Genomic DNA, 23,983 nt, shown 5'->3' with positions numbered 1-23,983 from the left:
GTTTTTAATTTGTTATCTGTGCATCCGTGACACAGAAGTTTACGTGTGTTGAAACGTCTGTGTGAGTCTGTGGGAGTCATCGTGAAACCACCACGTTAACACACACACACCACGACAAACACAACTACTCTTGTACTTGGGTTTTTAATCATCATGCGACATTATTACTGTGGATTTAATTTGTATTCAAGATTTCTGACTGTTGACGATGTGTTTACTTAGTAGAATGTCATCATGACTGAATAAACAAAGATTTGACATCATAGATAGGACTATCCTCGAAAATATAAAGTATCTGAAATGATCTTCACTGTGACGAGCCGTGAAATACAAAGCATTGATATACTTATATACTATTATATCACACTGCTGCAAGATACTGTCAAAAGTATCATGATTACAAGACAATACTATTACTGGAAATAAAGCATGAAAGCACAATCTGTATTTTAAACTCAAACAAAGGTAATCTACAGAAAAAGTATCATTTTGAGATTAATGTCATAATATTATAAGACTAAAGTTTTAACAATTCGAGTATAAAGTAATAATTGAGAGGAAAGTTGTAATATTGGATTATAATTAATTGATAATATTATAAAATCTACGTTTGAAACTTGAGCATCAAGTTTGTGATCTGCTGTAATTGGGTCATTTTTTTATTTCCATCATTCCGATAATTTCCTTTGTCTTTATCTCGTCTCCTGTCGGCCTGAAGTCGGATTGGTGCCGGTAGTTTCAACATGGCGGTGCTCGGCGTGCACGGTGCTCAGCTCTGTGCCAGTTTAACCATGGAGGGTCGAGTGCAGGACGCACAGAAGCAACTGAAAGCTCAGCAAGACCTGCTGACACAGATCAGGTACGAGGGTCTGACCTCTGAACTAACTCCATCCACACAGGTTGTCATCGGACATATAATAACCAACAACATGACGTTTCTGCCTTTAAATCTACTGGTTCTACTTTATTTCACATTGTTTTGAGAATCCTGCCTGTTTCTGCATCTTCATTGAGTTTCATCTTTACTCGTTGATTTTATTTTGTTGTCACAAGGACTTCTGTGTGTTTTTATTTGGGACAAACTTCCTCTTTCTGCCCTGAAGTGAGCAAAGGCCGATCGAAACGCAAGAGAGGATCTACGGCAACTGGATGGACACCATGACGACGATCTGTGACCACATCACGGCAGAGTCCCACGTAAACAATGAAGTCACATGATTCACATTTCAGATTTGTTGGGACCTGGTATTTGGGGAACCAAAGTTCGGCCTACATGTGCAGTCAAAAGCCTGAAGCCGCATGTCCCTTTGTTCTGGAGAAAACCAGAGCCTCCAGAACTCAGTCTCCCAGGGGCCTCAACGTCACACAGAGGTGGGAAAACCCACCAGAGACACAAGGGTCAACCACTATTGGTCACTCTGGGCCCCATGACCTATGAGGTCACCGGGCCAATATAAGGCCAGGTCTCCCCCTTTCTTCACTCTCTTTCCATTCACCTCTTCGAGAGGAGCACACCGCTCTTTCCCTGCAACGCCGAGGGGAGAAGCCTGGCTTCTCCAGCTCACATCTTCTCTTTCCACGAATCCTCTCAGAGGAGACGGGCGGCGGTCCAGCTCACTCTTTCAACTCAAATCAACTTCATCGAGGAAAGTTGCAGCTTCCAGCTCATCTCACCAAGGAAACCTCCTCGCAATCCAAGCTCTACCAACCTTCAAGCAGCGACGCGATGTCCTGCCGGAGAACTTCAAACAGCAACTGAGCTGCACAGCCCAACAGAACCACGAAGGCAGGAGCCACAAACCAGCAAGACGATTTCACAGAACTGCGAACTGCACAGCAACTCTTTTTCCTTTCCATGGATGGGTAACACAACTGGGCTTAATAATCATACTAGGCTAAGCAAAGACTGTTTATTCGATTCCTTGTGATGTTTATAAGTTTGATTTGTGTTGCTGTGATGTTTTGGTTATAAGTTATTTGAAAGTTAATGTTAGTTTGTTATGCTCTTCACAGTCTCTCTTTGCATTTCACTCTACACTCTTTCTCCAACTTGGCACCAACACAGACACACACATATCTTCACCCATCTCTCTGACCCCCGCTACATGTCGTAAACACTTCAAAGGGGAGAGGGCGTTATCTCTAGAGTGGCCAGCTGCCATTTTGGAAGCACACTGACTCACACAGACACAGACACACACGTATACTCACATACACCTCTTTGTTTAGTAAGTACACCGTTAGTAATTTGTGTTTTTATACTTTATTATATTCATAATAAATGTTTTTCTTTCACAAATGTTCTTTCATTAATGTTGCATAAGTGAATTTCGCCAACCTCTGTGTCAAGAACTCTTTATCCTTCAACTTAGCTAACTATCTATATGGTAATTTTGGTTATAGTTATTCATTTAATTGTTAATCAGAGTTCCAAATTTGTAGTTAGTACTTTTATGAGACTTAATCAATAAATTGGTTATTTTCCCTTCCTTTGAGGGTGGTGCCCCGAGGTAACTTTAATCAATTAGTTATTATTTAATATTATTTTTAATATTAATATTCAATATTTTATTTTGATAACCGAATTTATTGAATGCCGAAAGGCACACCATTTTATGGTATCACGTTTAATGTATTATTGCACAACAGATTCCAGGTTTTCATTCCATAAAGGGAAGATTTATAGATTATCGTGCTTAAAAAGCTTTAAAAATACTTAAAATATGTTAATTTGGAACTACAGTCAGCAGCTGGTCAGTGTAGCTCAGGATAAACACGTGAAACATCTGTACACTTCAATACCCCTGACACTTAGATATTGTTTATTTGTATAAAACCAGAGTGCTATACTTCTACCAACAGCAGATTGAACACAGATTCACACAACAGCTTGTTTCATTGCTTGAAGCTTTTATTTGCATTTGTTTATGAAGAAAAGCGGCTCCCTCGCCAGTATAAGGGCGAGTTAGAAGCGTCAATTTAGTTTCCTCTTATTAAAGACACAAAACCTACAGACACAACCCAGCAGCTCCTGTTGATGTCGACTAGTTCCTCTAATTTACAAATTGTTGCAGCGACTGTAAAGAGGTGAAGGAGTAAAACAAGATGGCAAAAAGCAAACACAAAGCAGTGTGTGTGTGTGTGTGTCTGTGTGTGCTTCATCCTATCCCAGGGTAAGATCTTCCTTTGACGCAGACAGACGGAAATTCTCTGGAACATCTATCGTCATCCCAGCACTTGTTGCCTGTAAGAGAAAAAAAGACGTCACTAAATGCAACAGAACACAACAGCATATCTTTGCATAGATCGTGATTAAAGATGAACGTGATGACAGCTCCCAAATGATGACTAGGTTTCCTGTTGAAAACTAGGAATATTTAAACTGCACGTTTCCTCTAAAGTTTCCATATACGTGTGCGTTTATTAGAAACACTGTGTTCACTGTGACTTACCTCCGTAGTTCATGACAAGACAGTGCTGCTTCGATTGTTTGTTGTCAAAGTTCGCACAGTGAGTATAGTCAAAAGCAGTGCCGTCGCTCCACAGCCAAATTCCCTCCTGAGCAAGAAATAACAATTGCAAACAGTGTAAATAAATATATATATATATGAATAAATAACGTTTGAATGTATGGTGTAAAAATATACCATTTGGCAGTCAGTTCCTCCAATCCACGTCCTTCCGGACGCCTTGGAGGCCTTCTTGATCACTGCCTGAATGGAGCTATACTCGGAGCTGCTGTGCACAGACGCGAGGTTTGCATTCATGGTCAGGCATTTTTTCTGCAGTGGAGATGTTTGCGATATATAAAAATTGACATAAAAAGTTACAGAACACAACACAATTTTAAACTTTATTCCAGATCCGATTACCTCAGCTTCAGCCCAGTTCAGCTTAGCTGAAATGTAGTAGTAACAGCGACGGCTGATATAAGTCCAACCGTTGGGACACGCTGTCGGCATGGCCCTGAAAGCTGAAGGGAAATAGAAAAGACAGAAAGGAGGGATCAGCCCGAGCATCTGCGAAAAAACGTAAAGCTTCGGGATGGAAACTTACGAGCAACTCCGGTCAGAGCCATCGCGGCACAAAGAAGCAGAAACACAGCCTTCATGGTGGAGCTGATGCTGCAGCTACTGAAGATGATGATCACCTTCTAATACTAATACTCGTGAAGAGAGGGAGGAGGGAGGAGACAGAGGAAACGAGTCGTCTCATCGTCTCGTGTTCAGACTGTGGTTCGGACTAAACACAGAAAAATGACCAGCACGTTTTTAATTTGTTATCTGTGCATCCATGACACAGAAGTTTACGTGTGTTGAAACGTCTGTGTGAGTCTGTGGGAGTCATCGTGAAACCACCACGTTAACACACACCTCGACAAACACAACTACTCTTGTACTTGGGTTTTTAATCATCATGCGACATTATTACTGTGGATTTAATTTGTATTCAAGATTTCTGACTGTTGACGATGTGTTTACTTAGTAGAATGTCATCATGACTGAATAAACAAAGATTTGACATCATAGATAGGACTATCCTGTAAAATATAAAGTATCTGAAATTATCTTCACTGTGACGACCCGTAAAATAAAAAGCATCGATATACTTATATACTATTATATCACACTGCTGCAAGATACTGTCAAAAGTATCATGATTACAAGACAATACTATTACTGGAAATAAAGCATGAAAGCACAATCTGTATTTTAATGATTGACAGGTGTAAGAGATGTGACGTGATGCCAACAAGTGGCTACAAATGAAATGCAAACAGGTTCAGTTCAAATCTTTTCAATTTACTCTTAAACGATTAAGAGCTGGGATTGGCTGCAGCCAACCGGGACCTACAAAGGATTACGGGCAGCTACAGCCACATAACGGATGGATGGATTTAATTCTCTCTTACGGGCTAAAACACGATACTACTTCTTCCTAAACTGAGTAAAACATTTGAAAAGTTTGTGCATTGGTTGTGTAACGTTTTCTAAAACCATTTAGACATTTTAGAGGCAACCACAGAATTAGCCCTCGTCAACCACAACTTGCTGCTTCCCCTGCAAATCGCTTTCCACACGATTTGCATCTCGGTTGGAGAAGTTTCGTAACAACATCCTGTTTGGGTACACGATGTCTGCGAGCTGGGCTTATCTCGCTCTGGCCGCAGCGCTTCGCTGGTCGGAAGGAATTAGAAACGAGGACACCGAACACAACAGACACACAAAAACGCACACAACGAGCTCGGAGTTGAAAGGGAATGACACAAAAGGCGAAAACACATTTTTCACAGATGGTGGAGACGATAAAGAGCAAATTTTTGTCGTTATTGTCCTTAAACTGCAGATTGTGATGAATTAACAAAGGACACTTATCAATAAAGAGCTGAACTTTGTGCCTGAGTAGCTAAAAGGGTCTCGGGGCAGCTAGCTTGACTCACACACATTCGAAGAAATTATCTCCTCAATTTTTAAAAGACATATTGATTAAAGCAGCTTTAGTACAATGCGCATTGGTCTTGAAAAAGTAAAAAGTAGAAAAACAGATTTGCACGTTGATCCCATGAAACTCCATTCGACCCAATTTGAGTAAAGTTGAGCACAAAACGAAAAAATGTCATTTGGCCGTTTTTGGGAAATATAGGTTGCAGATATAGAGACGTGGCCCTTTGACCTACTTTGTGAGTGTGTGTCATTCCTCCACCTTAACCAGTCCTGCAGCACTGACCGGACAAACTGTGAGACAGGTGAGGCGTGGTGAGGCGTGGAGCGACTTTTGATTGGAAACTCACAACCCCACACACACACACACACACACACGCACACACACACACACACACACACACACACACACACGCACACACACACACACACACACACACACACCTATATATGACAGCCTGAGAAGCAGACACACTTCATAAGTGAGAGTTTGAGTCTAAAGATCAAGACACAATATTGAGAAGATTAATAAAAAGGAGCTTTTTGGATTCACCTGAAAACACTGAAACACCAACGACGATCATCATCATCATCAGCTGCACAGGTATCAGCTTCTAAGATCTTATTTCATATTTAAAGTATCTCAACATCGTTCTTTGTCCAACTGACTGTTCACAACCCAAATATATCGAGTTACACGAACACACTTTTTGAGAAGCGCGCGACAGAAATGACAGAAAACGTTAAATGATTTTTTTCATGGTTGTTTCAGCTATAAATTGGGAAATTGAACTCACGACAACTCACGAATCACAATTATCCTGAGGAACCAAGGTAAAGGAGGTCTAAAGTGTTTTTAGAGCCGAACTTCTAATACGAGAAAGAACCTGTGAAGCATTTTCAATCTGTAGTTTACCACAGACATCGTGTCCAGGCTCGGTTTTATCGAGTTGTTTATTCGATTAACGTGTTTATTTTAATGATCGGTATCGACGCTTTGTTGGATCTCTTACCTGCAGACACTTCAGGGACGCCGTGTTCAGGGAGCGTGTGGTTTAATCTAGAAAGATGGAAAAAATTATATTATTAAATTAACACGTGTGACTTTTTATTCAAAACATCACCTAACCCTTTTTAGATTATTAAAACTGCACTTAAAAGCGTAGGTGATAATCCACGGCAGAATCTCTGCGCTCTTCATTCCTCACATCTTCTGACTTCCTAATCTGATCTGTGACAACAGCAGAGATACGAGCCAGTTATATAATGTCTCCATTTATTTCCCCTGCCACGGAGGTTATGTTTCCACCCCCCCCGTACGCTGGTTGGTTTGTTTGTGAGCAGGATTATGAATAACGCATGTTGAGGAAATTCATGAATCTTAATGTAAAAACCTGCATATTCAGGGGACTGGTATCTATGAGTGTGTGTAGTTTGGTTCAGATCCAGATATAACCCTGGATCCAGCAGATTTAAACGTGGTTTAGACATTTTCAGCTGCTGTGCGATGAACAAACTGAGCGATAAACCTGTAAATACTGAGATCGTGTGGATTCTCCCCCTACAGGATGTCTTTATACGGCAGCTTTCTGTCCGACGAGCAGTTCCTGTGCTCCATCTGCCTCGATGTGTTCAACAGCCCTTCGTCCACGCCGTGCGGCCACAGCTTCTGTATGGCCTGCATCAGCAGATACTGGGATGGATGCCAGGTGCGTGTCCATCTTTTTACTTTCCTTCCTTCCTTCTCTGTGTCCCCTTGTTTCCTTCTTATCCATCCTTCCATCCTTCCTTCCTTCCTTCCTTTCTTTCTTTCTTCCTCCATTCCCTCAGTTTAAACTAATACTTTTCTTTCTTTTCTTTCACTCACCTGCCTCCCTCTTTCATTTCTTTGTGTCTCTCATGTGCACTCTTTACATTATAAGACTCTATATCATCATTTAACCTTCAGTGTATCAGTACAGATCCTCTCCTCATCCTCTCCCTCTCATCTTCCTCTCCTCTCCCTCAGGTTTGCCAGTGTCCTCTGTGTAAGAAAACCTTCCCGAAGCGACCGGACCTGCAGATCAACCGGACGCTGCGGGAGATCACCGAGCAGTTCAGATACATGAAGGGAGGAGGAGGAGGAGGAGTGGGGACGGAGAAGAAGAGAGGAGGAAGAGGAGATGGAAACGTACCTGATTATTTATTTGATGAACTGAAGAAGAAGTTTCCTCGAGCGCTGCCAGAGCCGCTGACGTGTGAGACTCGGTCACTGGGTAAGACAGAGACACGAGATCAGTACATGGAGGCAGTATTGACATTTTCTGTAAGTGTCAGTAATCAGTCAGATACGTTTACATGGACGTTAATATTCGTAAGCTCTCAATTTCCACAAAGCTGATGTTGATGCTGGAAAACGTTAACCGGGGGGGAACAGGTGGTGCATTCAGGTGAGGGACAGCAGCTCTGACAGACGATCTCCTGTCAGCTGCAGTGATACATGACGGACCTCACGCAGATATGTTGCACAGCAGCAATCTTCACATGCACACGCAGATTTCACACGTGTGCAACACAGAGAACAGTGGAGGGTCATGGGAACGCCATTCCATTGAGTTTGAGGTCATGTTTGAACTTCGACCTTTAACCAAATCAGATCCAAAAGTTGATCCTCTGGAGATAAACTACCAAATTTTATTCTCAACAAGTTTGGTGAAAGTCCGTCTGTGCTTTGTGGAGTTATTTTGTACATGCACACACAGAAAGGTGAAGCCAAAGCATCTTGATTGCCCCCTGGTGGCTGGCTGCAGTATAGGTCACAAACAGCACAAGTCCACATCAGATAAATGTTTGTCAAAGATGGCTTCTGTCATCACTTCAGCTTGATATTTCCTCTCGATCCCCGTACCCCCCTCAGTAAACGACCCCATCCCACAGCTGCTGGCCTCTTCGGCGCCGCCCCCCCCGCAGCTCTGCCCCTCCAGCAGCCGCAGACGCTTCACCATGAGCGGGGCGGTGAGCAGCCAGAGCATCGCTATCTGTGGGATCCACAGCAGGGGCATCATGGTACAACTATGTGGTTCTTTCTGATATTGATTGAACAAACTCGTACTTTTTGTTGATCTGGATTTTAAGTTGCGATAAAGGTTTGACAGCACGATTCCCCCTCTCCTCGACTACAGGTTTACTGTCGGACCGACCGAGTGTGCATCTGTCCCGAGTGCAAGGCCGAGCAGCATCAGGATCACGACACAGTGTCTGTGGAGGACGAGTGGAGGGAAACTAGGGTAGGAGGAGAGAGAGAGAGAGAGAGAGAGAGAGAGAGAGAGAGAGAGAGAGAGAGAGAGAGAGAGAGAGAGAGAGAGAGAAAAGGTTTAATATAATAATAATGAAATGTGTGTGTGCAGTCGCAGCTCAGTGTGGTCGCAGGAGATCCAGGAGATGATCAGAGAGAGAATCAGGAAGATTGAAGAGATCAGAATGTCAGTGAGTGAACTGGAGGTGAGACACACACGTAATATCAATCATGTTGATATTATTATAATTAATATTGAATAGCTCCATCTGTTTTGGTGGTAAAACCTCATAAAGGAGTCTTAATGCAGCTGAAATAAGCTTGTGTATGAAAAGATGGAACCTCTCACACGTTTGTCTTTACCCAGTTGGCGGTGGAGCGAGAGACGGCCGGCAGCGTCTGCCTCTTCTCCGCCCTGGCGTCGGCCATCGAGCGCTCGCAGGCGGAGCTGATGGAGGTGATGGAGATGAGCCGGAGGTCGGCCGAGCACCAGGCCGACGCCATGGTAAGACAACTGGAGCTGGAGGTCCAGGAGCTGCGGAGGAGAGCCAGCGCCCTGGCCGAGCTCGCCCAGTCAAACGACCCCAGCCACTGCGTCAAGGTCGGTGAGAAGTTTGACATTTGAATCTGATGATGAACAGATAAAAACATTAGGAGCCGCTGAGTGATGATCGGAGATATTATTTATTTCCACCTACTTCCCAGACGTTCCACGTGCTCTCCAGTCCTCCTCCCACCAAGAACTGGTCCGGGGTGTCGGTGACCTCTGACCTGGGATCAGGGACCATCTACAGGTCGCTGGCCGCTCTGCTGGAGAAGTTCCAGGAGGAGCTGAGGAACTTCGCAGAAAAAGGTCAGTGAGTGAAACACAGGGACGGATTCCAACCGGAGATTTGAGCTAATGAGCCTCAGCTTTTACTCTCAAGCCTTAAATACAGATTAAACCTTTTCTCTCAAACGTCTTTTAGATATTTTTGAATCTATGTCGTAAATTTTATTCCTGTCCAGGTTTTCCCGCCTCGGCGCTGGAGCCCAGTCCCGTCCGAACGCAGCCACGTGAGTGAGACTGAAATCTCAGACACACACTATCCCACCTTAAACGGATTATACACACACTTGACTCTAATGTGAGGATTCCACCTTAAATCAATGAATCTAGAGAATTTATCTTTAGATCTTTATTTAATCTGTTAACATGTGAAACGTGCTCTGTGTTTCTGCAGGAATGAGGCGGGTGCAGGAGTATGCACGTAAGTTACATTCTCACAAACTCAACTCGCGTCATGTCGTGACTAAAAGTGTAATTCTGCACATTTCTCTTCACCAGTGGACGTAACTCTGGACGGCAACTCCGCTCATCCACGACTGATTGTGACGGACGACATGAAGAGTGTGAGACGCTCGTTAAATCTTTGCAACTCGTGATAATTGAAACTTGTGAGCTGGTGTTTAAAAGGGAGATGTAAATAATCCACGGATGCATCAGTTTGACGTCAACGGTAAAATTGTGTTGTCGGTTTGTGCGAAGCGAGGTTTTGATCGAGTCGTCGCTCTGCAGGTGAGATGTGGCGAGCGACACCAGCTGCTCCCTGACAACCCGGAGAGGTTCGACAGAGTCGTGTGTGTCCTGGGGAGCGAGGTCATCTCCTCCGGGAGACACTACTGGGAGGTGAGTCCAGCTCGGATCAGGAAATTACCCTGTTTCACAATAAATTCACGTTTCTACTGCAAAAATAAAAAAGGAGGAAATGTGTGTTTTCAAGCCTCTGCTCCGGCGACACCTAGTGGCCGGAGGTATTATGTTCTCTGGCCATACTTTTCATTTGAACACGATATCTCATGGACGTCTTGAGGGAATTTCTTCAAATTTTGGTACAAATGTTCATTTACACTCACAGATGAACTGATTAGGTCAAAGGTCAAAGGTCACAGTGGCCTCACTTATGTTTTTGGCATCTTGAACATGAATCTCAAATCCGCCTTTAGGGAATTTCTTCAAATTTTGTTTAATTGTCACTTAGACAAAGATTAACTGATGAGATTTCAGTGGTTGAAGGTCAAAGGTCACAGAGCTTTAGTGTTTTCCCGAACCAATCAACATTTATGATCACGAGCACGTGTCACATGACTAAATGACACGTTTGATGACGTAATTATGATGCGCGCAGGTGGAGGTGGGCGGGAAGACGGACTGGGATATGGGCGTGGCCAGAAAATCCATCAGCAGGAAGGGGAAGATCGACGTGACCCCGGAGAACGGATACTGGTTCCTCAGCCTCAGAAACAAGTGAGTCCCCATCAGCCATTGGTCATTTACACAAGAACCCACTGGAGTGCAGAGGATGAGGCGAATGGTGGAATATCTACCCACAGTTCAGTTTGTCGTACACGAGTCGTCGGTCCAGGAAAGACGATCACATCCAGGAACAGTAGTGAAGGTCACACATGAAGAAGAAGAAGAAGAAGAACTCAGGAACATGTGCACGAGGACACAACACTGGGACCGACTGCAGGGGTTTCCTGGTGGGAAACGCAGGGGCAGGAAACTGATCAGGTCACAGGTGTGCTGTTGTAAAAAAGACAGGAAATGTAAGAACTGACAAAATAAAACAGGAAATGGAACCTGGACGTCACCAAGTGATGTTGAAAACTGTCTTTGTCATGAAATTGTAAAAAAAAAAGTGCATATGCAGCCGATTGGATATTAAATATTGTTGGAAAAATATAAAAAGACATCTTTACTTTCTCTCCTCAGGAACAAATACGCCTTTCGCACTGAACCCTCCACAGACGTGTGCCTGACCCTCCGGCCTCAGAAGATCGGCGTATTTGTGGACTTTGAGAAAGGACAGGTGCACTATGGGGAAATGTTTTTGTAAAACTTATCATAACAGTATTTTCTCTTCAGCTATAACTCCTCTCTCTCTCTCTCTCTCTCTCTCTCTCTCTCTCTCTCTTTCTCGGCCGTGCAGGTGTCGTTCTACAACGTCGATGCTAAGATCCACATCTACACTTTCAGTGACCCCTTCACCGAGTGCATCCTCCCGTTCTTCAGCCCGTGCACGAATAAATCCGGGAAGAACGAGGCGCCGCTGGTCATCACCCCAGTGAACACCACAGAGTGACACAGGAGAGACACTGCTGGTTATCTGTTGTTCTTCTTCACCGCCTGTGCACTGAAGTTTCCCTGTAGGAACATTTACATCCTGGCAGATGTTGTCGTCTGACTGAGAATTCAGGTTTAACATCTGGATGTGTTTTAAATTATTCACTGATAAAAAAAAATCTAATGCTCCAAATATCTGCATGTTTGTATTCAAATATTATTTTTCTGTGGATTTGAGCCTCAGAGGAACAATTTGCTGATAATTTGCTGAGACCAGATTTAATATTAAAAGCCAGTTTAGCTCAGCTCAGCATAAAGACTGTGAAATGTCCTCATACATAAACACAAACTATAGTATAAACTGTATAGACAATGCATTAGCAAGTTATATAACATTACATCAAACTAATAAATGTTTATTTCTGTGTAAAATATGTTTTTTTTCTCCTCCAGTGTAAAATTCATATTCCTCCCAAATCCCTCTGCTTTACTTCAGTGGGTTGACCACCAGGGGGCAGATTTGTCTGACGTTTCTCTGCAGATTCTCAAACACACAAGTTTCATTTCTTCGTTTAAATCTTCCAAATGAAGCCAAATCAATTTTAATTTCTCCAACTATTACAAATGTGCATTACTTTCTACTTCTACTCCACTACATTTCACCTGGAAATATAAACGAAATACTATTTGTTTCACTCTATTTAAATGTAATAAGATTTTACACAAAAAAACATGTTTATAAAATTGTTAATAAAGTTTTTTTTGTTCTTTATTTCCTGTTTGATTTCTGTCTCCACCTGCGTACGTAAGTCCACCGACGCGTTTAAAATATGCCCCTTATCTCGACTTCATCTCCACAGGATGACGTCTCTTATCACCAGGTGTGGTTGAACCTGTTTTTATGGCCCCGGGTCAAACATTCACCTCCTGTAAAATGCAGAGCTCACAACAAACTGTTCCATCATGTTTCCAAACCCCGGTGCATCTCTACTTTCTCCTGTTCTGCCCTCTCCGGCTCCTTCAGCCCGGCTCACACTCGAGACCTCAAACTCCCACTGTCACATTTGCAAGAAATCAAATCAATCAAATGAACAGTGTGTGTGTGTGTGTGTGTGTGTGTCTGTGTGTGTGAATCTGGAGTTTTTGGGGCCCTCAGGCTCCACTTCTTCTGCAGCTCAGTCGTCTCTTCCTGCTCATCCACTTTTCACAGGGAATGCAAAGAATTCACTTCCTCGAGAGATATAATCACGAGTTTGATGTCAAAGCGAGAAGCTGTGGGATGAGGCACGTTTATTTAGAACTGCTGTCTGTGTACGTCAATGCTGTTTTTCTCTTTACTGTGTATTTCAGGAATTATAATCCTATGTGAAGTGTCTTTCACTTCCTTGAACAGCGCTATACAAATATTTATTATTATAGTAGAAATGTATCTTGTCACCTTTAATTTGAAGTGTGCAGTGAAAAAATAAATACATATGTATACATGTATACTACCCCACTTAATAAGTCCTTACATCTCATGCTTTTATCTATTCAGGAGGTTAACCTTCCTACCGGGTGATTAGTGAACCCCAAGACGACAGGAATAGTTTGAAAAGGTGATGAAAACACTTATTCACTTTCCTGCCAAGAGACATTTCAGTGACTCTGTCGAAGAATGAACTAAAGGCATCGAGCGACGTCTCTAAAGCTTCCCTGTGTTTTCTCTTATTAGTGTCAGCTTTATACAAACACTGACGTTAAGGCCACACCCAGAGCGGCTTCTTGGCAGGGCCGCTGAGTTCCTGTTGTCACACTGGTCAAACCCGGGTTCCGCTGGAGAAGATAACGCCCTGTCACACCACAACTTGTCGCTTTAAAACGTTTCTAATTAAACAGATAAAACCGACTTAATGTCTCTCGGCTCCAGTTTCCTATTTATTGTCCCGTTCGAACCAAAACGTCAAACTACCTCCCGAGTTCTGTTCTGGATTAAAAAAAACACGACAGGGATTTTAAATCCTTTTTCATTTTTCAACTTCACTGAAATTATTCACAAAAAAAAGGAAAATCACTTGAAATATTCTGTCATTAAATGAAAAAGAGTGACACAGAACCACATGACAAGCAAACCACAGCAATCATCCAAGCCCCTTGTGAGCAGATTACAGTAAATTAAAAAGTAACATGAATCTCACATAGAGGTACATATATTATTATTCACTGACTGGATAAAAGTGCAAATGCTGGACCTGCATCCTACGAGTTCATCTAAATAAAAATCGGATTTTTCTCTTGGGAAGTTACAAACTAATCAGAAATCTTTCTTACATGTCGGACGTTTTAGTGAAACACCTTCTTTGATATGAAAAAGGCGAAACACGACTTATGTGTATGCGTCTGGTAACATATGGCAAGCTACCGCTAGCTAGCTCCAGTTAGCTTAAAGCCCGGTGACAGAAGGAGCGTGCTAGCATAAAGCACGTGAAGTACCAGGTTGCATGACGTTTGTTTGGTTGGAACAAAACCCCCATTTTAACAGGACGAAGGATTTTACTTCTTGAAACGCTTCCCCTCAAATATAAAGGCCCAAGTTATTTAAAAATATTTAAAAGCAGTATCTTTAGTAACCCAACGCCAACAGGGGTCGTACCCTGAGGAATTTAAGTTTTCAGGAAAATCCACATTTTAAAAAGTTTTACTTTCTGTTTTACACTTTTTTCACAACTAACAAACCTAAACTTAATTCATGTTTAGTGTTTTTTCTGTTTTTCAGTCTAGTGTTTTTTAGATTTTGTTGATGTGGTGATCCCGGTGTTTGCATCAGAGTTCGGTTTCTCCGACTACGACAATAAACCGAGGTTGGTTAACTTTGGAACGTTAAGTACGTAAGAGCCGGAAAGTTTCCATTGAGACTTGAGCTAAATGTTTTTATGAACTCTGTAACTCCTACTCTAAAATTAGATAACCATTTTATACAATCTCTTAATACTTATCATGCATATACGTATTGTTTGATTACTTCTATAACATGTGCATAAGCTGCACTGACCCTTTCAGTACTAAGTGATTTTAAACTTCTCATTTCTTGCTGCAGTCGATACGATCCTGCTCCATCTTCGACTTTGCTTTTTCTCTCTGAAGGAGAATGTGTTCAGCAAACTCCCGGACGGATCCCATCCCCCCGGCTGCGTGGCAGGTGTACTTCGCAGCGTTGATGGCCACCGTTGGGGCGTTTCCAGGTACCGCACTCAAACCCGCCAGGTTCAGACAGTTGACGTCTGCTTTGTCGTTACCTGAGGAGAGGAGAAAAAAGGGAGATGAGGAGGGAGGAAACAAGTAGGGTCATTTACATAAACATATAATAATAATAATAACATCCACCTCTACAAAGGTGTTCCACAAGGCTCTGTGCTGGGGCCTTCTACTACTACTAGTGAATGGAGTTCCAAACGAAGTTGTGAAATTGGCCAAAGAAGAACCCATTCAATTTGTGTACAGATCCAGTAATGTTTCTTTAACACTGCAAGATGGATGTCAATAGAGAACCACGCTATAATAAAAGGTATGACGGGTTTACCCATGTACGCCACGTCTTTCCACTCCAGCTTCCTCTGCTCCACGATCACTTTCAAATCGTTCAGCGGCTCCTCTCCCACCTGGAGGACTTTGCAGCCTGTCCTCTTGGACAACTGGTCAACCAACTTCTGGGTCACGGGGTCCTCGCTGGACATCAACAGCATCACCTGGAGAAGAAGGACAGAACTTAACACGAGCGATAAGGGAGGATATGAGTCACCTGCATTACTGCTGATAACACACCAATCCTCCTTTCCTTCTCCTACTTCATCTTCCCCTCTCTTGCAAACAAGACCAGACCCTGAGATACTTAAACTTCACTTGGGGCAGCATCACACCCCCAACCCAGAGAGAGCAATCCACCAGGCCTCGGACTGCAGGTGCTTTTCATTCTGACGGATCTGATAAAGCCAACAGAACCACATCGTCTGCAGCCACCTTGGTGGAGTTCAAGGTTTTTAAGTACAATGTTAAAATTCGAACCTCCACTTCCTCCTTCTGGAGCATCCGGATGCCCGCGGTGTCTCTGGTATTAATAGACACCATCTCGTCTCCGGATACAGACAGAAAGATCCTCCCTTCTGTTAAACATCCGGACACGTTGCAGAACATCAGACTAACCACCTCCGGCGTGACCCGACCGAAGTAACCATACCTGTGGGAGAAGAAGGAAATGGATGACCAGATACAGAGAATGCAAAACACAGGGCACCAGACAAAGACTTACAATAATAAACCAGCCGGATGATTGTTTGGTTCAGATCTAACAGACGTGATCATCTAGATAACAGACATATACGTCCTTTGTCCAGCTTTAGTGGGAAGAAGGGATATTTTGATAGCTACTTTGTTGGCGGAGTTGGTTTAACAGACTAATAAGAAACAACATGGTACGTTTTCATATCATTAAACCGCTCCTCCCTCGTTTTTAGGATCCTCTCACCTGAGAACTCGCTGTTCTGCCACAGGCCAGTCGATGTCCACGTCGATGTCCACACTGTACTCTGGCAGCATCTCATAGTAGCCGACCTTCCCACCCTGCAGACACAAGGCAGCGGGGAAAAAAAGAGACCAGTTCATTTAAAAGATGTTAAAGTACAAAAAACAGCATCTGTAGCAACATGTACAAATACACAAACTGAATACTGACAGTAGAAGAAAGTTTTTCAAGACATAAGGTAAACGGCGAAGCTTATTATCTTATCTTCTTAACTAAAAACGAATCCTGAAGAATAAACTGTGCGGCCCAGTTACCTGGAGAAGTCCGTCCTTCATGATCCGCTCTCTCGTGGTGAAATAAATGGAACCATTCTCACACAGCTCTCCGTTCCAGTCCTGACGCCGTGGCCGGTTGGCTGGGTCCAGGTTGAGCGGCTTGGTCAACTCACCAGCTGCAGGGAAGCAGGGAGAAGGTTAATAAGCACTTTTTACAATGCACGGCTTCACCAAACATCAATATGGCTGTTACGTTAAGGGATAAATTAAACCAGCAGCTCTGTGAGACTGTGCAAACCAAAACTAGACGAATTATGTTACTGTGTTTTAGAATTAATCTGTTTTTTTTTTTGTCCTGTAGGGGGAGCTATTTTCGGCGAACTGCAGCAACGTCCGTTGACTTACATTCTTTCTTGACCTCCTGCCAGCGGAACTGGTGTCTCCTGACCACGGAGAAGACCGAGTCGTAGTCCTGCTGCGTGATCATCTCCAGGGCCTCCTTCACGTGGAACGGATGGAGACACGGGGACGTAGCCTGAATGTTGCATATCACGTCCACCTCTGCGAACACAAGAAGGACAAGCTCTAAATCTCAACGGCTGCTTCGTCTCGTCCTCCGTGCTCAGACACTGCGCAGTTACTAAATCAAACAGACAGTGGATTTACAACCTGAACAGATGTCGCCTGCCCTGACACCAAAGTTTGCACAGTAGTTCGTGGTTCACCTGGGTTCTGCCTCACAAACTCCTGAATGGTCTCCAAGGACGTGGAAGAGTCCCTGGAGACTTCTGGACTCCGGCGATGCACCTTCGCACCCCAGGATTTGGCCACTTTCTCGATCTCGTCGTGGTCCGTCGACACCCACACACTGAGAAAGACAACTTTTTATTAGTTCACATTGTTTTCTACTTGTCATTTTCTTTCAAAAATATAGATAAATAAATAATAAATATATGTTGACACACACACACAGTTTGGTCCTGCTTCCTCGTGTACAATGACAATACAGACTTTCTTTCTATATAATTTCTGATACTATGATATTGACGGAGCATGCATATATTGAAAATACATTCTGGCAGCGATTCCGCAGATGTCGTTATCAAAAGAAATATAATTCAGGTTTTAAATTCAGTAAAAAAAAAGAAATCGACTTGGAAGAAACAATATTGTGACGTTTATCATATTTATCAACGAGAACATTTGTATCTTATGAAAGTGTTTGGTCCCAATGTCCAGCTCTAGATAAAAAACAATACGCAGATTAGCAATGATTCAAAACCAGAGGAAAGGTTTTGAATCATGACTTCAACTCATCTTCCTCCTTCTTATTTGAACTAAAACACAGATTTTCATGCTCACACACGCTCAGTGATTCATTCACGTGATGAAATCATCTCCAGGAGGAAAAGTTAGACTGATTCAACCAGTTTCAATCAGTTGAATGAAAACTCCTAAAAGTAGTTTGTACACACAAGGACACACAAGTTAAAACTCTAACGGCAATGAGCTGCATATGGAAAAACACTATGCATGTCAGTGTTTGATGAAGTCTGGAGCAGATGTGTGGTTTTATACTTTGATATTAAAGTCTATTAAAGATGTTTTTTAAATCAGATGATAAAGAGGAGTGTACCTGTGGAACACCCCGGAGTCTCCGGCGGCTCGCAGCACCCAGTTGAGCAGCGGGACCCCGGCCAGGGTCTTGATGTTCTTCAGCTGGATCCCTTTGCTTCCCCCCCTCGCGAGGATCAGCGCGGCGACGTGTCTCTCTCCGCCGGCCCGGATCTGCTGCTTGCGGGCGGGCGGCGGCGGGACGTCCGGCGCCCCGTTGGCGGCCGGGAGGCATCGCTTCCGGGCGGCCATCGCGACTGTAACGGTTCAGCGGAGGAGGAGAAGGAGCCGGAGAAGGAGCGGCACCATCACAATAAACCTCTGCGGTCACGTGGTCACATCCGGGTCTGAGCCTCACGCCGCCTGCCTGTCCGAGGCACGACGGAGGTCACCAGCGCCACCTGCTGCCGAGGAGGTCAAACTGTCGGCCCAGAAAACAACAGGCTCACATGAATAAGTAGATAAATGCATAAAGAAATAAACACACAAATACATCCATAAATAAACAAGTAGATAAATACATAAAGAAGTAAACACACAAATACATAAATAAACAAGTAGATAAATACATAAAGAACACATACATACATAAATAAACAAGTAGATAAATACATAAAGAAGTAAACACACAAATACATACATAAATAAACAAGTAGATAAATACATAAAATAAACACACAACAGAACAAATATATACATAAATAAACAAGTAGATAAATACATAAAGAAATAAACACACAAATACATACATAAATAAACAAGTAGATAAATACATAAAGTAAACACACAAATACATACATAAATAAACAAGTAGATAAATACATAAAGAAGTAAACACACAAATACATACATAAATAAACAAGTAGATAAATACATAAAGAAATAAACACACAAATACATACATAAATAAACAAGTAGATAAATACATAAAGAAGTAAACACACAAATACATACATAAATAAACAAGTAGATAAATACATAAAGAAGTAAACACACAAATACATACATAAATAAACAAGTAGATAAATACATAAAGAAATAAACACACAAATACATACATAAATAAACAAGTAGATAAATACATAAAGAAATAAACACACAAATAGATACATAAATAAACAAGTAGATAAATACATAAATAAATAAATAGATGGATAAATAAATGGCTCTTATTTGTTGTACTAAAAATTCTTGATGCAAGTGAAGAAGAAAACCAGCCAGAAAAACTGCTGAACTTTATTGATGCCGTAGATATTATCAGAAGCCCCTTCTACTATTGAATCTGATAAAATCTTTCTTAGATTCAGTGTGAAAAAGTGTCAATGCCTAAGCTCTGTGTTCCTCTTGAATTTAAAAGGTGAATAATTAAGTGTTCCATTCATTGATGAATCATTTATCGAGGGATGTGACGCTGGCTGATTCCACAGAAGCCGTCCAACCTGCTGATCTCAACTGACTACGTCATCTCAAATTAATATTTCACAGTTGGTCAACACAGACAGAGCACAGCAGGGAAAACAATAAAAAACTGTATTTACTGCACAGTGTTGAGCAGCATTCACCTGCTCTGCTCATGTTAATATAAAATAGAAAATATATGACAGCCAAAACACGATAAGTCAAAAACACGTCCTTATCAATGTTGTTTATCTGACAACCATTGATCTTTAAACTGTGAACAGTGATGACTAATAACTGGAGCAGCAAGTGAACAGCAAGTGAATTTGCTGCACGTTCACCTTCTTTCCTTTAGCTGATCAACAGCGCCGCCTTCTGGATATTTACACCAGGTGAGCTGTTTTTTTTCCAATGTTCAGCAGGACTGATGGAGGAGATAAAAGGAGGAGAGTTTCCTGGACGACTGTGTTGACGTGACAATTTCAGGTCAGTGTTTGCGTGTGTTGAACTGTTGTTTCTGCTGCCCCCAAGTGGCCAAAACCAGTGAAAGTACCTTTAACACCTGAAATTGACACAACGTGAACGGTGCCGTCTGTTTGTTACATAACTGCAAACTCACTCCTGGAATTTAGATTGTAGAGTCTGACTGACGTGCTCGGACATTTTCTTCTCGTCGACACCTTGTTTATCTTCAGTTTGTTCCTCCTCATCATTCCGCTCTCACGTTGCTCTTTACGTCCTTTACCTCTTTCTTTTATTGCTGCTCCCTTTGACTGTTCTTGCTTTCGTTTCTTCACCTCACAAACACATCACCTCACCTGACACAAATTGAACTATTACATGAGCTTTTCTCAGTGTAAAACACACAGAGACACACACAGGTATGTCACCTGACCGGTGCTCCCAACGGGTGCTGAGAAAACAAAAACCTATGAACTGACCGACTCTGATCACACGACGCTGACAGAAGCAGCTGAGGAGAAGCTTGAGGCAAAATAACAGGAATAAGTAGGTCAGCAAAAATATCTGCACTCCTTTGGTGATCAAATGAGTTTTAAATCACTTGAGTCTACATAGTGCACAACCAAATACTGACAACTGTTTGCGCTGTCGTTGACCCGTAACTTATTCCGATCTTTGCTGTTCACGATACGACACTGGAGAGAAATAAAATGGTCGCACTTTACAAGAATAACGTTATGTTGATGACTTTGTGAATAGTCTTTTGTTTACAAGAAGGGGATTGTTTTCGCCTATCCGTGTGTGTATGTGTACAAAGTATCTCAACTATACACAAGCCAATTTTCACCAAACTTAGTGTGAATATTACTCGGCAGATTATCTACAGATGAGTTGATCGGTTAAAGGTCAAAGGTCAAGATCAACAAAGATATGGTTGGAAAAACACATTTTCCAAGATATCTCCTCAAAGCTTATGTTGATCGGAAAATTATTCCCAATCATATGATGCCATATGATCAAGAGGAAGTCAGAAATTGAATAGTTAAACTATTCCAGATGTGAACGCCGGCATCTCATTGCGTTCATATGGAGTCTGGGGCATCGATGGTGGGATGGAGGGAGGTCCCGCCCATACATATACTTGACCAATCATGACTTTCACCACGTTTTTATATCATCAAATAACCAAACTTATCAGAAACATGAACTCTTATACGTTACACATGAAAATTATATAACGTGTATTTTGAGTTTTTAAAGTTTGGTCCATGTCCCATTTGGTAACATGGAGGAGGCAGGGTTTGTGACCTTTGCTGCAGCCAGCCACCAGGGGGAAATTGATTTGGCTTCACCTTTTGGTAGCAGCTTTGTCGTCCATCTTTGAATACAGAGTATGAGTGATATTATTTCCAAATACAGTAACTCTACACTAAATCTTTTCCTTATCCCTCATTTGCATATCAGGTATTTCAGGTCACAGGACACGTCGGTGTATCATCATCATCAAGAAGAAAGGAATGTGTGTTGCTTTAAATATGGAAACACCGAGAACAGAGACACAGGAATAACAGTCGAGCGGAGATGAGGTTGTGGATCAGGTTGAACCGGTGTGAAGTTCCCGCTCCTGTTGCCTCTGCTCGCTCTCTCCTTCTGCAGCTTCACAGTCGGACAGTGAGAAAGAAAATGACCCTACGAGAGCTTTTCCTCGACCTCGGTGGAAAACGTCACGAGGAAAAGAGACAAACCCACCAGCAGACTAATAACAACAACTTTACTTACAGAGAACTTTTTAACACAAAGCACAAAGTGGTTAAAACACAGTATATATACAGTACAAGTACACAAATTATAACCCCTAAGTAAATTCAGGAATGTGCCTCCTGAGAAAAAGTATGTTTTTAGACAAGATTCAAAAGAGGACATCGTCTCAGACAGACTTCTTTCCTCTGGGCCCTGATGGCAAACGTCCCCCCGAGTTTTCAGGACAGCAGACGCTCGCAAATCAATAATGTCAAACCTGTGATGTGATCATATATCTAAGTTCCACTTTAAAGCCGAGCTGCTGAATTTTGCAGCACAAATAAATGCTGCTGCTGCAAGGAATTGTGGGATGGCAATACCTCCAGGGTGTCCTATAATGAAGGAAGTGTTCAGAGAATTTAACCAGGAACCAGCAACCCTCCAATTACACAACTATTCATCCTCTGCCCTCTCTTCTTTAACTCAGTTCTATCTGCGGTTGGATGCAAAAGTTTTTATAGCAGCTTTTTAATAATCAGATGATGATAGTATCGATGACAGTTAGGAGGGAGCAGAGCTGCTGATCTGCCCAAACTCCTCCAACAGCCCGGGCGACATACCGTTCATTCACTGCTCCGGCACCACGCCTCTCCTCAGACACCTCTCCTCTCCACCAGCCTGTCACCTCAAATACGTGAGGTTCCATTCCAAGGCCCTTTGAAGAAGAATCATGTTTCAGTCATTAAAGCGATAAAAGGAACGTCAGTGTTATCGCCGATGTTATTGACGAATTATTGGGATTAAATGAAATGAAACTGAACACTATATTTGGATCTTTATTTAGCTTTGTCAGCAGTTATTCTATTATATTTTCAGGACATTTTCACAGAGTAACACAAACATATACTGCTAAACAACACGTTAATGTCAAATAAGAGATATAAAAAAGTATCTTGGAGTATTTTGGAGCCAATAAAACAAGCAGTGATTCCAAATTAGTTTAAAAAACATGACATGAAGTCGAAAAAACATTTGCGTTCTCACACACTGACCCTCTGGAAAATTTCTGGAAACTATCTGGACTTCGGTGCAGGTCTGAAAGCAACGTAGAGAAATGAATCAGCAGATCAGAATTGGGGTTTATTTCCAAGTAGGATACACAAGTATCAATCAATCCTTATACAGCTCATATTAGTTAATCTACTAGTCACGATGTCCGTCCGTCCATCATCTATTCTGCAGACCTGTCCAGGGTCGGAGGACGAGCTGGAGCCAATCACCTGCTGACGTTAGACCCAGGACAGGTCTCCAGTCCATCAGGGCCGTGGATAACAGTTTCATGGACTCAGTGTCCCAGTGATGCTTTGGTTAATTTAACATATCAGCTTTAAAGGCCTGTAGGTGTGTAAATGTAAATGAGTCATTGAGGGATCAGTGTTGCTCCACCTCTCCTCCTGCTGTGTGTGTTCACAGCCCCCTCCTGCTCCACCACTGTTCTCTGTAATTAAACCCGCTCCCTCAGACCCTTCCCCTCCGCGGCCTCTCCGAACACCTGAATCCTCAACATGTAATAACCCACAGACACGAGCTCCTGCATCACACTTCATCCTGCTACCTCCACAGGTTTTCCTTCAGGTTCAGGGTTTAAATTCATCAAGACGGACGTGAAAACTGAAAGAACGCAAAACATCTCAGGATGAAGAAGAGGAGCCGTACGCGAAGAAGACGAAGACGTCCACTTGGAGAGTCGAGGAGATTCCAGAGCTTCCTGCTGCTTCTTCATATGTGAAACACAAACTCCACCAGCGCATTTCTCACATATGTTTACGTCTCTTCACCACAGCAGCTACAGAGAATTATGCAACGTAGTGAGGGACCTATGCAGACCTGCTCAGAAAACATGTTGTGATGCTGCATTTCAACGTGATGCAGAGAATCCAGAGAATCCAGTCGGCAAAGAAACCCCAGTGGGTGAAGCCTCAAACTCCCTCAATAAAATACATGCAGGAACATTTCAGGGGCCTCTGGGGGCCTCAGGCAAAAGGGACCAAGGTTCACGTTCTAGTCCTCAACCAAACCTCTAAAATCACAAAGCCTTTGGCAGAAAGTTCGTGGCATTATCTCTCGTTGGGGGGGGGGGTTTCTGATCTTTCAGTCTCCTGTACGTCGACGATC

The 23,983-nt window shown here is 42.6% G+C and overlaps 3 protein-coding genes across 6 annotated transcripts; 1 reads left to right on the top strand and 2 right to left on the bottom strand.

Annotated features, from left to right (window-relative positions):
• Window positions 1-2,893: 2,893 nt before the first annotated feature.
• LOC118102622 (ladderlectin) lies at window positions 2,894-11,253 on the bottom strand. Of its 4 annotated transcripts, none has more exons than XM_047338860.1 (10): window positions 11,083-11,253; window positions 9,414-9,554; window positions 9,079-9,342; window positions 7,616-7,692; window positions 6,455-6,501; window positions 4,057-4,242; window positions 3,873-3,973; window positions 3,648-3,782; window positions 3,453-3,558; window positions 2,894-3,244 (listed from the first exon to the last, which is right to left on the bottom strand). In XM_047338860.1, the coding sequence occupies exons 6-10, from the start codon at window positions 4,109-4,111 to the stop codon at window positions 3,159-3,161; spliced, it is 483 nt and encodes a 160-aa protein (XP_047194816.1). In that variant the 5' UTR covers window positions 4,112-4,242; window positions 6,455-6,501; window positions 7,616-7,692; window positions 9,079-9,342; window positions 9,414-9,554; window positions 11,083-11,253; the 3' UTR covers window positions 2,894-3,158. The 4 variants fall into 4 exon arrangements, with proteins under 4 accessions (XP_047194816.1, XP_047194815.1, XP_035004830.2 ...); XM_047338859.1 differs by having other exon boundaries at window positions 11,087-11,253; XM_035148939.2 differs by lacking the exon at window positions 11,083-11,253 and having other exon boundaries at window positions 9,414-9,557.
• LOC118102619 (E3 ubiquitin-protein ligase TRIM7) lies at window positions 5,870-12,593 on the top strand. The gene is given in 17 exon segments (XM_035148933.2): window positions 5,870-6,045; window positions 6,214-6,275; window positions 7,009-7,150; window positions 7,450-7,696; window positions 8,338-8,486; window positions 8,603-8,707; window positions 8,828-8,841; window positions 8,843-8,921; window positions 9,083-9,316; window positions 9,421-9,568; window positions 9,724-9,771; window positions 9,939-9,965; window positions 10,043-10,107; window positions 10,274-10,384; window positions 10,884-11,002; window positions 11,471-11,567; window positions 11,688-12,593. Coding segments are annotated over 15 exon segments (1,737 nt in total). The 5' UTR covers window positions 5,870-6,045; window positions 6,214-6,275; window position 7,009; the 3' UTR covers window positions 11,841-12,593.
• A 2,013-nt stretch (window positions 12,594-14,606) lies between these two features.
• On the bottom strand, window positions 14,607-18,571 carry cmasa (cytidine monophosphate N-acetylneuraminic acid synthetase a). Its single transcript, XM_035148935.2, has 8 exons — window positions 18,231-18,571; window positions 17,320-17,462; window positions 17,000-17,155; window positions 16,634-16,770; window positions 16,323-16,417; window positions 15,863-16,034; window positions 15,381-15,546; window positions 14,607-15,096 (listed from the first exon to the last, which is right to left on the bottom strand). Exons 1-8 carry the CDS (start codon window positions 18,458-18,460, stop codon window positions 14,882-14,884), a joined length of 1,314 nt encoding a protein of 437 aa, XP_035004826.1. The 5' UTR covers window positions 18,461-18,571; the 3' UTR covers window positions 14,607-14,881.
• Between the last annotated feature and the right edge of the window lie 5,412 nt (window positions 18,572-23,983).

The sequence above is a fragment of the Hippoglossus stenolepis genome, chromosome 23, assembly GCF_022539355.2.
Source record: "Hippoglossus stenolepis isolate QCI-W04-F060 chromosome 23, HSTE1.2, whole genome shotgun sequence".
NCBI classification, from domain to species: domain Eukaryota; kingdom Metazoa; phylum Chordata; class Actinopteri; order Pleuronectiformes; family Pleuronectidae; genus Hippoglossus; species Hippoglossus stenolepis.
This window is presented reverse-complemented; position numbering and strand designations above follow the sequence as displayed.